Consider the following 16,284-nt stretch of genomic DNA (forward strand, 5'->3'; position numbering starts at 1 on the left):
GTTCAATCTGTGGCAGCCCCCACCCCTTCCCCTGCTCCCTACCTGGGGCTCAATGTCCAAAATAGCGACTTTATCCTGCTGGTGGATTTTGTGCACTGTTTCAAACTTGGTGCCAAACATGTTTCCCTGGTAGCTTCCAAACTCCAAGAACTCATTGGCTGAGATGTCCCGGGTCATCTCCTCGGTGGAGACAAAGTAATAATCCTTCCCATCCACCTCATTCTTCTTCTGGGGGCGTGTGGTATCTGGGGAGGGAGAGGGAATTGAGTGCTGGACCACAGAAGGAGAGTGGGACAGAGTGGAGCAGGCATCAAGACTCAGCTGTATTAATCCTCTGCTAACTGCTTCCTGCTTTGGATAAGTAGGGACCTCAGCCAGCTGGGGACAAACACTGGATGAAAAAAGTGAGGTGCCTGTGTGTGAGTGGCAACAGCCCTACAGCAGGTAAAGGTGGGTCCATGTGGGACTGCAGGCAGGGAAGCCCTACAGGTGGGGACCTCTGACTTCAGTGGCTTGGTGGTGCTGGAGGAACATCTCCCCTCCCACTGCTATCAGAAGGTCCTGGATCAAAGAGGTGAGAGGAAATGTAGCCTGTGCTTAGTACTTACATGGGGGTGGGTACATGAACTTCTCTGGGTTGTTACTGAGCAGAGCATTCTTGATATGGCTACGGCCCACGCCACTGGCCCCTGGAGGGAGAGAGAGATGGACACTAGAGCTGGGCTCAGAGCAGCCTGCTGGGTGATGCTGGGGCTCTTCCCCAGCCCTGGGTCTGACAAAAAGTGCAGAGCTTGGCCTGGGCCCTGCCCAAGATGTGCTTTCTGGGCTGGTCTTCCAGCCCTGGAAGATGCTCTTCATGCCCTGCAGATTCTCATCTCCAGCCCCAACTGGAGACAGGACTGCTGCCTGCAGAGCAGCCAGCCTGGCTGGACTGGGTGGGCTGCCCATGCCCGTGGAGTCCACCACTAGGTGCTCAGTCCCCACAGTGTGGGAGTGCTTGCTTTGGTGCAACTGCAGACCTGCTTTTAACAGATTTTCCATGAAGATACTCAGGAGTTGCAAATTCCTGAATTAACTCCTCCCCAGCATTTCAGCATAGATGCCAGACCATGTACAATGCTGCAGAGAGGGTCAGCCTATGGGATGACTGCTGCAGGCTGAAGAAATGCTCCCCAGACTTTACCAGGTCTTGAAGGGCTGTGCTGCCCCAGCCCCTGTGCAGTCCTGGTTCCCAGCACACAGCCCCTGTGCTGCAGAGAATGCCTGGACAGGACCTACCGATGAGCACCAGAGTCTTCCTCTTGAAGGCGGGCAGCCTCACCACCTCCTCGTAGGAAACAACATCCAGCTGGTCAAAAACTGGGGTGGAGGAGAAACAACACATGAAGGGGTCAGAATTGGCTTGGCCACACCAGCATGACCCATGTACATGTCAGACCAAAGCCAGGTCAAATGGACAGGAGTGGTCAGGACTGGGCTGGGAACTCATCCATATTTGGCTTCTTGGGAAAAAGAGCAGCAGCAACAGCAAGCAGCAAGTGAGAGGAAGAGTGTTCCCAGAGGGCTGCTTTTTGCTCAGTAATTCTGCTCAGGACAGTAGCACCTGGGAGCTGGGGTAGAGAGGCAGCAGTAGGATACTGCAGGGAGCTTGTTGCTGGGGGAGCTTTATATATCTGGGTGATTTACAGCCTTGTTTGTTGCTGGTTGGAGCTGCAGGCCAGGCCAGGAGCCAGCAGTCCCTGGGCACCCACCTTTGCCAGCTCTTCTCAGTTTAGCATGGGGTGCTTGCATGGGTGGCTGAGGGGCACTTCCCTGCCCCACCAGGGACAGGCCTTGGCAGCTGTGGAGCAGTTCAGGCTGCTCCCCGACTGCTGAGCAGCAGCACTGCCACTGCCTCCCCTGTATTCAGCAGCCTGTGGGGCTTGAGACTGGGGAGCCTGAGCTCACAGGGCCAGGAGTGCAAGGGATTGTCACCAGGGGAGAGCACAGCAGCTCAGTGCTGAGCCAGCCCTGGCTTCGTGCTCTACATGGGGGACATCAAGACTGCAGAAGAGACTCAAAAAAACTGACAGCTGTGGGGTATCCTGAGATTCCACTGCTGACACAGCTGGGCTGTTTAGCTGACTCCCATGGAGGACAGACCCAGCCGTGCCCAGAGGCAGGGGGATGGCCAGGGCTAGGGATTGAGCTCACTGCCCTGCTCACACTTACTTGAGCTGTGCTTGGCCAGGTATTTATCTTTGCACTTCTTCTTTTTCCCGAAGGGGCTGCAGCTCGGGGATTCACTCTGGCTGGGCTGGGTGACACTTGCCACACGCCTGCCAAGAGAAGACACCACCATGGCCTAGATGTCACCCCAAGCCCTGGCACAGCAGCAGGACTGTCCCTCAGACATGCAAGAGAAACAGGCTGGCTGCTGGGACAGGCAAAGCCTCACCCTGCAGCATGTGAAGGGGACATTTTCCTCCTTGTGCCAGCAGTGACACTGGTGTTACCCAACACAAACTCCTGATAGCACATGGTCACTGCTCCCGCCTCCAGTCCCAGATCCAGCCCTTCTGGGTAATTCCAGGGACCTACCACTCCTGCAGCTCTGGAGAAGGGATGAGTCCTGCTGACTCAGTGCTGGAGCCCTCCACCCGGCCCTGCCACCAGTTGCTGTCATCCTTGTTAATGATCTGAATCACATCACCGATCTGAAACTTCAGTCCTGCTTCCTTGCAGGGGATCAGGTTGTCTTTCTTGGGGTCATAATCAAACTGTGCCCTCATGAACATCTGCAAAAGAGAGAGGAGACCAGAGTCAGCATGGCTATGCAGAGTGGTTGAGTTTGGCCCCACACTGGATTCCCAAGCAGTGACTGCAGATACAGCTCCAGGAACAAAGCCCCTGCTCCTTTCCAGGCCCCAACAAGGCTGTGTGGGGAGAAAGGAGATGCACAAAGCTTAGGGGGAAAGTCTTGGACACGGAGTTGTAGTGAGATGTGCTGGTGAGTGGATGAGGGATGGAGTAGGATGGTATCTTGGTGTTACTGGGAGCTAGTGACAGGGCTGCTGCCTCTGAGCACACGCTGTTCAAACTCTGTTCAAACCCTGCCATGGAGCCTCCCTACAGTGCCCTGGGTGCTGCACAGTGCTGGTGAGTTTGGCCAGCCACAGAGAAGTCCCACCAACATGGTGCACAGCTGGGGTCTGCAGTGCAGTGAACACAAAGGTGATGTCACAGCAGGGACCCCAGGGAAGGCCATGGTTAATCTCAGCTGCTCTGTGCTGCCTTTCCCCACAACTGGGCAATCCCTGCATAGCATGAGGTCTTCAGGGAGCCAAGGCTGCAGTGGTGTATCCATCCCTCCCTTGGTTTGTCCTGGTCCCTTTGGCATCAGCTATTCTCACAAAATTACAATTCATCACAGCTGCAACTGAAAACTAGCTGCTGCAATTGCTTCCCAGGCCACTGTGTACCCTCCTGAGGCTGGAGAAGCCCTGGGGACCAAGAAGATGTGAGAAAATTTGCTTTCCCCGTCCCTTCTGCTTGCTCAGCTCCTTGGGAGGGAGTCTACAGCACCCACTCCCAGCAAAACCCTGTCAGGACTAGAGTGGAGGCAAAGCCAGGCAGAGTGTGGAGGATTAGGAGTGAAAAGCAGAGTTTAGGGAGTGCTGAGCATGACCCTAGCAAGTTAGTTACCCTACAAACACAGCAGGCAGCAAGGGGGAAAAGAGTTACACATAGGGTGATGCCAATCCTGTCCTCAGATGTGACAGGCAGGGCCTGGAAACTCATCCTCCCTCAGTAGGGTAGACCATGCTGTCTTTGCTCCATATTAAAATCATTTCCCTCAGCTGCTAGAGGCACCGAGCCACCAGGACACAAACATGGTTCTCTTCCACTGCCAGAAAAGACCATATGGATCAAGCTATGACATGAGAGCACTCATAAAAAAATGAAATTAGGAACAACAGTAAGAGTGGAATCTCCTTTCAGGATGAGGACTGCTGCTTGCTTTGAAAGCACTCTCTGCCACCAGGAAGCTGATCATCCACACTAACGTGAGGGATACACAGCAGGCACTGCCCAGATCTCTGCTCCTGCAGCACTGGTGTCCCAAGCCAGGACATTTTGGAAAGACCTCGCCCCTACAGCAATTAGGAGCTGGTATCAGACAGCTCCACACATCACCCACATCTGCACAGGGCTCTTGGCCTGCCTGCTGCCAGCCCCTCTCTGGGGCCAGACACTCAGCTGCTAAGCAGGCTCCAGCATGAGAAGTCCTGCTCTTTTAAAGTCAAAGGGCTGCAGGGAATATGCTGGAGGGGCCCTCAAGAGCCTTAAATGCCCTGTGCTTCCTCTCATTAAGACCCTCCCAAGCAGATCTCCAAGAGACACTCGGCCTCATGAGCCAGGGCAGGGGAAAATCCTTATGCCAGGATCTCCACCATCCTGCCTGCCAGGCACTGAAATAAAGGTGATCATCGGGATCCAGGAGTGGAAACAGTCCACTCTTGGTGGTGATACTGCAACAAACACAGACACAAGCAGCTGTGGCTCTGGGGAGCAGACAGCACCACTGCCCTAGGTACAGCAGCAGGGAGTACAACTGCTGCTGGGAAGTTTGTCCCTGTGTCTTTCCTGACCTCAGGTGAACCAGTAACTGCATTCTTTTCCTCTGGGGTAGATTTTCCCCTGGCACAGAATTAGCCAACTGGAGCTGGCTGGACAGAGAGGGCAGATGGACAGCAGGGAAGGACACGGGCATGGGCCAGTGTTTAATAAACACACATGCAAAGCTGGTTGAGCAGGACTGGGGACAGCATGGACTGAGCAAGAAACAGAGCCACCAACACTTGCCACCACGTTCAGAACTTCAGCTTATCCGGGTAAAGAATGACATGTGCTCCCTCAGCCCATCCCAGCACCATCCAGCCCTCTGCCTCTGACCTCTCCTCCCTCCCCTGCCTTTCCATGATAGGGGAGGGCTGCACTGGGGCTGGCTCCTGCACCAAGACAAGACAGCAACCCAGCTACCACACCCTTGGCAGAGAACACAGCCTTCCCCTCTATTCTAGTTAGGCCACAGCAGGACTTCAAAGGCAAAGCCACGCCGCTATCACCCCCTGGTGACAACAGCATGGCCCCTCCACCCTGGCAGGGACAGCAGGTGCAAGGAACTGCCTTCCTTCCCCCCACAGCTTCCTTCCTCCCACGCTGTGCCGGCAGCATCCGCACCGACGTCACCCTTACTGGGGCTGGTGCACCCGGCACTGGTGACAGCAGAAACCACAGAGACAGGGACTGCCCCTGTCACAAGCGGTCCTGGCTCTGAAGGAGACTCTCATGTGCTCCCTGGTGTGCACCTGCCACTGCTTTCCCATCCCCAAACACCACTGCTGGTTCAGACATCCCAGCTCCATGTTCCTATGCACGCTTTGGGTAAATACATCCCCACAGGCCCAACATATGGTTGTTTGCAATGATGTAAGCATAGGACAGGTCCCTCCAGCAGCTCACACAAGGTAGCCACCCCTTTGCCCTGACACCCCTGGCTGAGCACAGCTCTCTCCCCAGCACTGGTCCTGCATGGTTTGCTCTGGTCCCACTCTGCCCCACATCTGTGTCCCAGCACTGCCCACAGGTCCAGAGGCTGCACTTACCTGGAGAGCAGGGAGGCGGCTTTGCTGGTTGGGAATGACTTTTAATGAGACCATCCCCTTGGTTTCTTTCTAGTGAACAAAGGGGAGAAAGAAGAGTTGGAGGAGGCGATGTCTGGAGGCAGCTCAACAGCAGCAACCTGTGCAGGGAGGTGCTGAGTGCCAGGACCTGCAAAGGCAGGGCTCCTGGGTACCCCACCATGCTGTGGTGCTGGGGGACACCACAGCCTGTTAGAAATAGCTGTGCTTGGCTTTGCCACATTTGTCCCATTCCCATGGGGGACACCAGCACTACCACAAGGGTCTGGCTGTGGGCACTGCTAAGCAGCACCAGAATGAACATGGAGACCTGCATGATCTCTGCCCTGGCTGCCCCAGTGAGGAGCCTGGGAAGAGAGGCTGATTATTCCAGCTGCCCTCCATGTTGGCCCCTTGTTCTGGCCCTCCTGGGGACATTAGAGCACAGCACTCTCTTGCCTGCCACAGGCCAGTGCACTGTTGCCTCACATGCATCACAACATCCACATGGTCCCATGGGTCAGCCACATGTGGAGGCTTGGAGAGGCCTCCTGAGCCAACCACTCTTCTTAGAAGGCAAAAACAAAGACAAGCTCCAACTTGGTCCTGCTGTCTGGAGCAGGGACATCCTGTGGCACTTTGGCAAGGCCAAGCCTCCTGCTTAAGCTGCTGGTAGGGGTCCCCAGCAGCACCACAACCTCCTTCCAACAAGGTGTCATGCTGGGCATAGATCAGGATCATCAATGTATGAACCTTCATCAATGTACGAACCCAAGGCGGATCTGAGGCCCTGTCCAAAGCTGTCTCTGACAAAGGCCTGACAGGATCACCATGACCTCAGAAGCAGACAAATGGCACCAACATGACATGCATGTGTGGCTCAGGTCCACAAGAGCAGCCAGCCCTGGGCCAGAGCTGCACACCAGCCTTGGCAAACCACCACAGAGGTGATTTCTAAGCCCCACACCGGATCAGCACACGTCAACAGCCTTCATTGTTGCTCCAGGAGGCCAGAAACAAGCAGCAAGCATAGACCCCACAGGGGCTGCATGCAGGATGGTTTCTGCCACATCACACTGCTGTATGTAGCAGCTGTGTGTTGGCTCTGGTGTGTTGGGAGGGAGTGAATGCTCACAGCATGCATGCCAAAGGGGTCCTTCCCAGGGAACAGCCCTGAAACACACACAGATACCTACCAGCATCTTCTGTAGCTGGTCAACTGAGTGGTTGCTCGCACTCTGCCCATTGATTTCTATGATTTCATCACCCACGTGAAGGGAGCCTGCCAGCAATGTGAAAAACATGAAAATGCAGAAAAGGGAAAAGAGCTGCTCAGCAAACCAAATTTACACAGCTCCATCAGCCTCCAGGGCCAGGACACTGCAGTGTTTGCCTGCCAGTGCTTCTGCGTGGGAGGAAAGCACAAGGGGAATGAATTCTTCCCCCTCCACCCAATACACACACCTAGCCAGTCCAAAGGTCATCAGGCTTCTTTCCACTGTGTGGAAAGTGCTTTGGACTGGTCAAAGCACCTGCCTCAGCATTTCAAACACAACCCCATGTACCTCACCTGAAGCCAATCACAACCTCCTTACAGGGTCCTTGACACAAGCATTCCTGACTATGTGTGTTTTCAGCTTATATACCCAGGCAGATTACACCCTCAGATATTCTACTAAAAATTAGGCTCCAGTACTGCTATTGCAATGGCTCCTATCTTATTTTGGCAGTGGTAAGCACAGACTTCCCACTTGGATCCATGGCTGAAAAAGCAGCCTCTTCTAAGCAGAGAACATCTCGTAGCCACGCCTCTTTGGCAAGACCCAAAACCAGAAAATAGCATCTATTTATTTCTTTCGGCACCTTCTTTTGGTCTGCAGAGCCAATCTACAGAATGCCTGTCCCACCTGTGCACTTCAGGAATGGGAAGAGCTTCCCCCACAGTCTCTGGGGTATGATATATCTCTTCTTACAGTGACCCTATCATGAGACAGAGACAGATGATCTCCAGTTCCTTTTCGGGAGAGCCCTTCCCCCAACCCTTCACTTATACTCTTTATTTAAGTCTCCAGTGTTTTAACTTGACAACCACACAGAGAGACCAGTGAGTCCCAAGCTCCTGACACACCCCTAGGGGAGGAACAGGCACAGATGTCCATGTCATAGGGGAAAGCCAGCAGTGCTGAGGACCTGCATTACTGCTGCATGGGAAGAAACCACCTGCAGATATGCACCCCATGTACTGTTTCTAAAAAGGCCTTGTTACCTTGTCTGTGAATCATGCCCCCATGGAAGATCCTGGCCACCATGCAGCTTTGCTTGTCATTTTGTTTCAGCGTAATTCCCTGGAAGACAGGAAAATCCATGACTGCTTGCTGCAGGGGAGAGCTCTCCTGCGCTCACAAAGTCCTCTCCAGGCCCATGTCCACAACTGGCTGTGCAGTGGCTGGGGGGAAGACCCTGCTAGGCCAGCTCAGGCTGCTACAGCTCCTCTTGGCACAAGCATCACAATTATTTGTGGGGCTCGCTTCAGGTCCCCGGGCAGAAGGCAGAGTCCTGCACCTTCTTCCCATGGCCGAGATCTCCAGTGATCTGTTTCCCTCAAGGCCAGCCTGCTGGCACATCTGAACCTGCCCCTCCAACCCCCGGGTGCCATCCAGCTTTGGGGCCTTGCCAGTTCTCACCATGGGCTCCTCGGTGACCTTCTCGAACTGGACAAGGCGGATCTTGCGCACCTCGCGGCTGCTGCTGTGCGAGGGGCTGCCCAGGGTCGCTGAGCCGTTGGTGTAAATGTCCTCAGTCATGGCGTATGGGGACTGAGTCATGGCCTGTCAGGGCAAAACAGAGACCACGGTTTAGGGGCTCCATCTGGGAATGTTGGATCCCTGTTCTGGGGCTCAGCTACTCATCCGTGTTACAGTGCCTGCAGCGCAGATGGAGCACAGGGGAGGAGAAGATACTAAGGGCAAGAAAAGTAGCAGAAGAGCTTGAGCCTTGGAGATATAGACATGGGTTTAATCTGCAGTTTTCCAGTCTGGGAAACACAGGAAGAAAGAAAACTTTGGAAAAGGTACAGGTAGCAGAAGCCAAAAGAGTCCACAGCTGATCTTCTGAAGCAAAGAGTCACGAACACTCCTTGTGTGTTGAAGCAGCACTTGGTTCACAGATAGCTTGTTGCAGAGCATAAAGCCCAGGACATCTCCACCAAGGGAACAGAACAGTTTGGGACTCACCCCTGAGAACTGGAGCCAGGCTTTGCTCTTGCTCAGTTTGCAAGTTCAATCTACATCAGTGGGCAACTGACACAGTGCAAAGCCATGTACACAACATCCACGCACTGAAGGCAGTGTGCTCCCGAGACAGCCAGAAACATCCCACTCCCTGTCCCAGCTCCAAGTCCTTTCATGGTGGTTTGAACTAGGAAGCCAAGCACAGGCTTTCAGACCTGAGGAAACCTCTGTTTTTAGTTTCCAGCATGTGCTCGCACCAAGGCTGATGAAGAGTGCTTGGGGTCCCATACAAGGACCTCCAAATACATCTTGCCTGGTGAGCTTCTCTCTCACAGGCCAAGAAAGGCTGACACAGTCCTGTTAAATCCCTCAGACACGCTGGGCAATGTCTCCACACAGCTCACAGATGTGCCTGCTTGTCCCCAAGTCATCAAACCTCTCCCAAATCAGTGCTCGCCCAGCAAAACCCAGACCAGCTTCGACCTGAAGCCCCTGCCTACCCTGTTGGCACAAATTTCCACACCAGCCCATGATGCAAAACAAACCCTCCTGGTTGTCCCACTCCAAACCAGACTCCTGGCTTTGCTACCTGGTTTGCAGCCTGCACCCTCCCTCCCAGCAGTGCCTGAGCTGAGATCCACAGCCAGCAAAGCTGCAGGGATACCCAGCAAGGTCCTCACTGCCTTCAGTCCTGCATCAGCAATGTGGCCATGCCCAAACAGGCAGAGCCAACACTTCTCCCCACCACAGCCTGACTTGTCAACTGAGCACCAGGGCCAGAAGCTCCATGCCAGGAGCTGGGAAACATCAGCCTGATCCTCCTGCCCCAGCTCACTCTCACCCACCCCAGACCCCCGGCCTGGAGCAGAGGGGAAGCTGCAGCCTCACGTGCTAGGTGGGGAGGCAGATCTGGTCAGGCTAGGGGAAGGCTTGTGAAGAACATCTGCTACTGGGCTGCAGCCATGGCACTAAACCACAATAATAAGAGTTTTGGTAGGAAGGTGCTGGAATGCTGCTGGCTGAGACAGTGATCCAGCAGTGTGCAATGGCAGAAAGAAGGGAGAGAGCCAAAGAGAGGGGCAGCACAGTCAGGACTAACAAGGATAACAGGAAAGGCACTGGCAGAGAGAGACAGTCCAGGCACAGTCACTGTCACAATCCCCCAGGAGGGCATTGGTGGGGCTGGGCCAGTGAGGGAAGGGCTCAGGGAGCTGTGTGTCCATGATGCAGCGATTTATTTTTAAGCCAACTACTTCCAAAAATGCCAACCAACCTCCTCCTCAAAAGGCAACCACGTGGGCTCCAGCTGCCAACGGCTTAAACATAGAGAAGAAGGCTGAATGCCAGCCCAGAACAGCACCCAGGCCATGTATTTGTGGGATGGAAGGACGAACAACTTGCATCCATCCCCCCCAGTGTGGCTTGTCAGCACTAGCAGGGCTTGATGCTACCACACCATCCACAGTGCAGAGGAACATATCCAGCAGTGTGTGTGCCTAGAGGTGCCCTACAGCTCTCTGTCAGCTGTCTCCCTTTGCCAAACCAGCAGGTGCAAGGAGGAATAGGAGGACAAGGATCTTCTCCAGCCTGACCTGAGGCCAAAGTGCCCATGAGGTAGTTGGAGTCAGCACAGATCATACTTATCTTGGTCATGCCTTGGGAAAGCGTTAGACCATGCAATTCCTCGCTTCAAACCTCTAGGCTCAGCAGAGCCCGATGACCCAGGAAACAGCACAGACTGCTCCAGGGACTGGGAGTTCCCATCCTCACCATCCCCATCAGCTGAGCCTCCTGGCCCCGACCTTTGCTTTCTGCTGAGAGCTGGAGAAAACATCCAGCCCTCGATGCTGACACAGCACCAGTGTCACCCTGGTGACTCCTGGAGATCAGGGTCTGTCACCAGAGACTGGCTGCTGTGCCTGAGGATGGCCACCAGTCACTTGATGGCAACTCTGAATGCAGAAGGGTCCTCCAACAGCAGAGCCATGCTAGGATGGTGTGAGTTTTTTTGCTAATGGCACTGGGCAGCCAGTGTACGGGGATGGGAAAGTGCCTGGTTCATGAGGACAACCAGGACCCTCAGAGTGGCAGACTCAGCCCTGATGTTGGCACCCAGAAACAGAAGACGTGCGTGGCTCTCATGCCCCATGCACATGAGCTGGCTGGCCGGATTGCCTTGCACTCTCCTGGAAGCTGCCACACTCTTGGCTGGCTTGGCCCAGGGTAGGCTGTGACCTCAAGAGCCTTTAGAGTCACACTGGTGACTGGCCAGACCCTGCTCCTTGTGCACTGCTCCACAGGAGACATCTGTGAGTGCTGCTGGGAGCCAGCGTGTGGCCAGCAGCCACTTCCAGCTCTGCAGAGCCCCAGGCTCTGTCTGCCCAGGGCCCGTGCTGGGGCAGACATGGGGCAAGGAGGCTGGGGCTCTGAGCTGTGCAATATGGGTTCTGGACAGCCCAGTACCCAGCAGCCCTGTGTGCCCTGCAGCTGACTGACAAGGGTACAAATTCTGCAGAAATCCTGCTCCAGTGAGAATGCACACAAGAGTCACCAGCCCCATGGGTCAGAGGTGCCCCACAATCCCCTGTTTGCACTTTTCTCAAGAGCCCAGATTTCTGCCCCATATCCTGGGCAGAGGGAAGTGTACCAGTTCATTGGTCAATGTTTACCAACAGGAATGGGACGAGGATCCCAGGACTTGGCATCCTGTCCCCCATTGGGGTCAGCACTGTTTGCCACGGTTGCTGCCGCTACTGCTGTGCTGGCTCCACCAGACTGCACCAGGCTGCACATCGTGGGCAAATCAAACATTAACTGGGCAGCTTGTTTGCAGGAGGCTGAAGCAGCACTTGAGGAAGGCAGCACTACAGTGCAAAGGGCAGATTCAGAGATTTGGCTCCTGAGCTCTCCTTGCTGCTCTAACCAAGAGACTTCAGTATCAGGTAGCCTTGGAAAAACAGGGCTGCCTGGAGAGTACGGGGAGAAAAATACTGCTGGCTTTGCCAAGTGGGCCTCCAAAGTAAAGCAGCTTGGATGCAAGAAGGAACCCTGGAGCCAGGTTGCTCTGGGATTGCCCTCTTGGCTGGCAGGAAGACACACTCTTCTCACACTGTGAGGAACAAAATCCCAGCTCCCTCCAGGAATCATCATCCCTCACATTATAATCACCATGGATGCGTGCAGGGAGGTTGAGGCACTGCTTGGTGCAGACATGTCCTGATCCAGCAATATCTCCTCCCATCCTCCAGTGCCTCCAGCCTTGCTTCCCTCCCCATCCAGGTTCTGTCCATCTGAGTCTTGTACAGCTTAAAAAACACAGCAATGTGTAAAAAAAAACAAAGTAGAAAAAAAATGAACTTGGGAGGTGCTTTAGGGCTGCTCCAGCAGTGTGGGGAGCAACAGCCACATGGACATTTAGAAGTAATTCATTCTGCTAGGGGCTACTGACTTCTCAAGTCTGCCTGCACAGCCACAGGAACAATCTCACCTAAAACCCCTTCTAGCAATATGACTGAAGTTTAAAAACAAGAATCAAACCAACAAACATTTAAACCAAAAAGGATTACATTGCTGACACTGGGAAAAGGCCCAGGAATAACTAGCAGGTCTCTGTGGGAAGGGGAAAAGAAAAATAGGAAGTAAAAATGGTGCTGCCAGCTCTGTGAGCCCTCACACTGACTCCAGATCTCAGAGTGCTGCAATAGAGATGGGCCAGATTTTCAAGGGAGCACAGTCACTTTTGCTGAGGCACCACCTTCCCACCAGAAAAGGCTGATGCAGCCTTCCAGATGTGTTTGTGAAGCTGGTAACCTCCAAGGAACAGCCAGTGAAACCACAACACTGACAGAAGGAGGAGCTGCCCTGCCAACTCCATCCCAGCTTCCAGAACAAGCCCTGTGAAACAGCTTTTCCCCTGTAGCTGTTACACACAGCAACACAGCAAAATACATTTGAGATTAAAAAGTTGGAACCAGCCCTCCCCACTTCATTAGTCAAAGCCAGAAGTTTAGCTTGGCTTTCAACTGAGTTTTACCTGTGGTTGATTCAGGATTTGGTTCCTGGGGACTGCGGCTTCAGTCTGCTTTGGAGCTGCTGCCAGCTGGATCCTGAGAACTGCTGCCCAGAGGCAAGTGCAGTGTTCCCTCGGTTCCCTCTGCACACTCAAGAACAGCTCTTCCCAGAAGTACTCTCCTTTTCTCCACCGAACTCCCAAAGGTCACATTTGCTGCCCATTTTACAGCTGGGGAACTGAGTCAGAGATGATAAAGGGACAAGCCCCTAGGTCATCCTGCCAACCAGGTGCACAGCTGGAAATAAAGCCCACACCTTTCTGGTAAATCTATACTTGTCAATCAGGAGATATGGCAAAGATATACAGGCACGTGGTGAGGCTCAAGAGGAGAGGCCTGGGGTTGTTTTCCAGCCATAACATGGCTCCACTTGCAATGATTTGCATGCCCTGCCACCGCGTGAGAAACACAGGACAGCATTTTCCCAGCATGTGGCTCTGCCAGAGAAAATGCAGAAGAGAAACCTCCCAGTCACCCTGTTTGACTCCAGACCAGGAGCAGCCAGGCAGACTCAGCACCCTTCCCAAGAAGGGACATTGCTGCTGAGCCACGTCCTGGAGGGGCCACAGTGGGCCAGCACCATCTCTGCATGCCCATGACACAGAGACAGGTATCTGTGACTCGCAAGCTCAGGACCCTGTTGGAAGCCAGCCCTACAGAGCTCCTTTTAAAAGGCCTCATGCAGATCTCAGTTCATCATCTCTCCCTTTATCCCTACTGAAATAAATACACCATAACACCAGGAAGCTGTAGGGCAGCTCCTACACTTTCCATGCTCTGCTGCTATTGGCATTTTATCTGTTTGCAGCCGGGCAGGCCCTCTAGCAGGATCTGTCAGGCAGAGGAATAGGAAAGCTCCTCTCAGCAACTGCCTGGTCCAGACACTTGGCTTTAATCATTTTTTCCCACTGTTCTTTTCAAAGCAACCTGCCAGGGTTGAACCATGAAAAACAGATGAGCCTCTTTTGCACATTTAAGTGTCCAACCCGATGAGCCAAGGACAACACTTCAAGGAAATTTCCTCTCTGCTCTCTCTCAGAGGCTCCCCACAGCTGCAAAGAAACCTTAGCCCAGGCCATTATGCCATGACTTCATCAAGGATGCCTTTTCAAAGCTGGAAATCTCTGCTGGGAGAAAAACACCAGCTATTTAACACTGGCAACTGCTGACCTTCTCCTGGTTGCACACAAGCTACCCCAAACAACACCAAGTGAGGAAGGAGCCCAGCAGCAGAAGCGAGAGGGCTGGAGCAGCCTGCTCTCCTGTTGGAGGTGGGGTACATGCGGCTATCCACTCACTCCCTGTCCCGGGGCAGGACTGAGAAGGGCTGCTCACATCCTCCTTCCCTGGGGAAGAGACCCCCAGCCTCCTCCGGCCCATGCTGTGGACCTGGAGGTTGCTCAGCAGCTGAATCAGCTCATGTGACAGGCAGTTCCAGTTCAGACCAGATACAACTTTGCAGAAAAACAAGCACAGTCTCTTCCGTGGCAGGATGCTGGAGCCTTCCTCCCCTGCACCCAGCTCCTTCTGCCCTGCCGACTATGCTGGCTGACCATTCCCCGGAGGCACCCCACGTCCCCAAAGAGCATCCCTGCTCCCGGGGTGCTGGAGACCAGCATAGGGCACGCACCGGGATGCGCAGCGCGGGGTTTCTGCCTTTGGGACCCTGCTTCGCCCCGCATGTGCGGGAGGGTCGGGAGGGAGCGGGACCCCCGGGGGACTCGTGCAGGGCCTGAGCCGGGCGCAGAGAGCTGGGCTCCCGGGACCCCCGCAGGAGAGCGGGGCACGGCAGGGGATGGGGATGGGGATGGGGCCGGGAGAGGGGCGCAGGCGGCAGCGCGGGGTCTGGGGGCGCAGCGGGCCGCTCACCTCGGGCTTGGGCCGGTTCTGCAGGAGGTGCTCCAGGTAGAGATCGGAGAGCGCCGTCCTCATGCTGCCGCCGCCGGCGCTGCACCCCGACTTGAGGGTCATCCTGCCGGCGGCTGGGCCCGGCCCGGCCCGGCCCGGCTCGGCTCGGCTCGGCTCGGCAGCGCCGCGGGGTCCCCGCACGCTCCGCCCGTGCGCGGCGGGGGCCGGGGCGGCCGGGCGGAGCCAGGCGGAGGGGGCGGGCCGGGGGCTCGGCAGGGCCGCCCGGCGGCAGCGGGACAGAGCAGCCGGGCGAGGGGAGCTGGTTGTGGGAGGGTCGCGCACGTCTCTCTCCGCCCCTCAGCCTCGCCTCGCCCCGCCGGGGTTTTTCCCCCCCCGGGAGTGTCCCCGTCGCATCAGGTCTGTGCCAGCCCCTCGGCCGTGGTTCACCCTGGCCGTGCCCAACCATTCAGATCACAGAGCGCGCCCAAGCTACCCCGAAGCGATCATCGAGACCAGCTCCGGGCCCTGCACTGGACAGGCACAGGAGTCACAGCATTGCCCCAAAGCATTGTCCAAATGCTGTCAGGCTGCTGCTGTGAGCACTGCCCTGGGAGCCTGTTCCAGTGCCCCAGCACCCTCTGGGTGAAGAACTGTTCCTCATATCCAACTTAAACCTCCCCTGACACAACTTCAGGCCATTCCCTCGGGTGCTGGCATGGGTCACCACAGAGAAGGGATCAGTGTCTGCCCCTGCTCATGAGCAAGTTGTAACTGCAATGAGGTCTGTGCTCAGTCTCTTCTCCAGGCTGGACAGACCAAGTGACCTCAGCTGCTCCTCACATGGCTTCCTCTCAAGGCCCTTCGCCATCTTCATTTCCCTCATTAGGACACTCTGGGCAGGGGCCCAGCAAGGATATGGGGAGCACCTCTCCAAAGTGGCACTGGTGTATAGCTGGCTCTCACAAACCAATGGTCATTCCTGGGCCTCTGCCAGTGTGCAGTGCTCCAGGGTTCATCCAAAACAAGGAGACCTGGGGATTCCTCTGCACTGTAGCTGGACAGCCCTCTTCTTGAGCTCCTCTGGGTCTTCCACCTCCTTCAACTTTCATGAGTGGGATGGCAAATGCCTGCATTTGTGAGCCATGCATGGTGCAAAGGGCTTCCGTCAAACCATTCCTGCCCTTGCTGTAGGTCTTACTGATGAGAGGGTCCAAGAGAAGTCTGAGGTTTATTTGGGGATGGAAAGTTAATTTTGCTGTATTATTCTTTAAGAAATCACTGAAAGGGGTTTTCACACCATCCTTGGGATCCTGGAGGTTTAGAGGTTGCCTTGTAGCAGATTCCCACAATGCTGCTAGATGAGTTCTCCAAGCTGAGTTGGTCTAAAGTTACACTGAGAAACACAAGGAGAAGGGTGCAAACTCCTAGAGAAAGGAAACAGGAAAACAGAGGGAGAAGGGGGTGGGAGGGGAA

General features: G+C 55.0%; 2 protein-coding genes across 5 annotated transcripts in view; one reads left to right on the forward strand and one right to left on the reverse strand.

The window, feature by feature from the left end:
• Positions 1–2,280, forward strand: part of DKC1 (dyskerin pseudouridine synthase 1) — a 16,437-nt gene extending 14,157 nt beyond the window's left edge. The window contains exon 16 of the transcript XR_009933641.1: positions 2,265–2,280. The gene's annotated coding sequence lies outside the window, so the exon portion shown is untranslated. The remainder of the gene's footprint in view (positions 1–2,264) is intronic.
• Positions 1–15,034, reverse strand: part of MPP1 (MAGUK p55 scaffold protein 1) — an 18,730-nt gene extending 3,696 nt beyond the window's left edge. The window contains exons 1-10 of one of the 4 annotated variants that reach the window (XM_062502655.1): positions 14,833–15,034; positions 8,399–8,491; positions 7,930–8,008; positions 6,860–6,945; positions 5,649–5,717; positions 2,581–2,777; positions 2,212–2,318; positions 1,279–1,359; positions 609–689; positions 43–245 (exon numbers count right to left, since the gene is read on the reverse strand). In XM_062502655.1, the coding sequence (XP_062358639.1) occupies positions 43–245; positions 609–689; positions 1,279–1,359; positions 2,212–2,318; positions 2,581–2,777; positions 5,649–5,717; positions 6,860–6,945; positions 7,930–8,008; positions 8,399–8,491; positions 14,833–14,934 (1,098 nt within the window). In that variant the 5' untranslated portion in view covers positions 14,935–15,034. Of the gene's footprint in view, positions 1–42; positions 246–608; positions 690–1,278; positions 1,360–2,211; positions 2,319–2,580; positions 2,778–5,648; positions 5,718–6,859; positions 6,946–7,929; positions 8,009–8,347; positions 8,492–12,926; positions 12,950–14,832 lie in introns of those variants that run through there. The other 3 variants (XM_062502656.1, XM_062502654.1, XM_062502657.1) reach the window with 3 other exon arrangements.
• Between the last annotated feature and the right edge of the window lie 1,250 nt (positions 15,035–16,284).

The sequence above is a fragment of the Cinclus cinclus genome, chromosome 15 (genome assembly GCF_963662255.1).
Source record: "Cinclus cinclus chromosome 15, bCinCin1.1, whole genome shotgun sequence".
Classification (NCBI taxonomy): domain Eukaryota; kingdom Metazoa; phylum Chordata; class Aves; order Passeriformes; family Cinclidae; genus Cinclus; species Cinclus cinclus.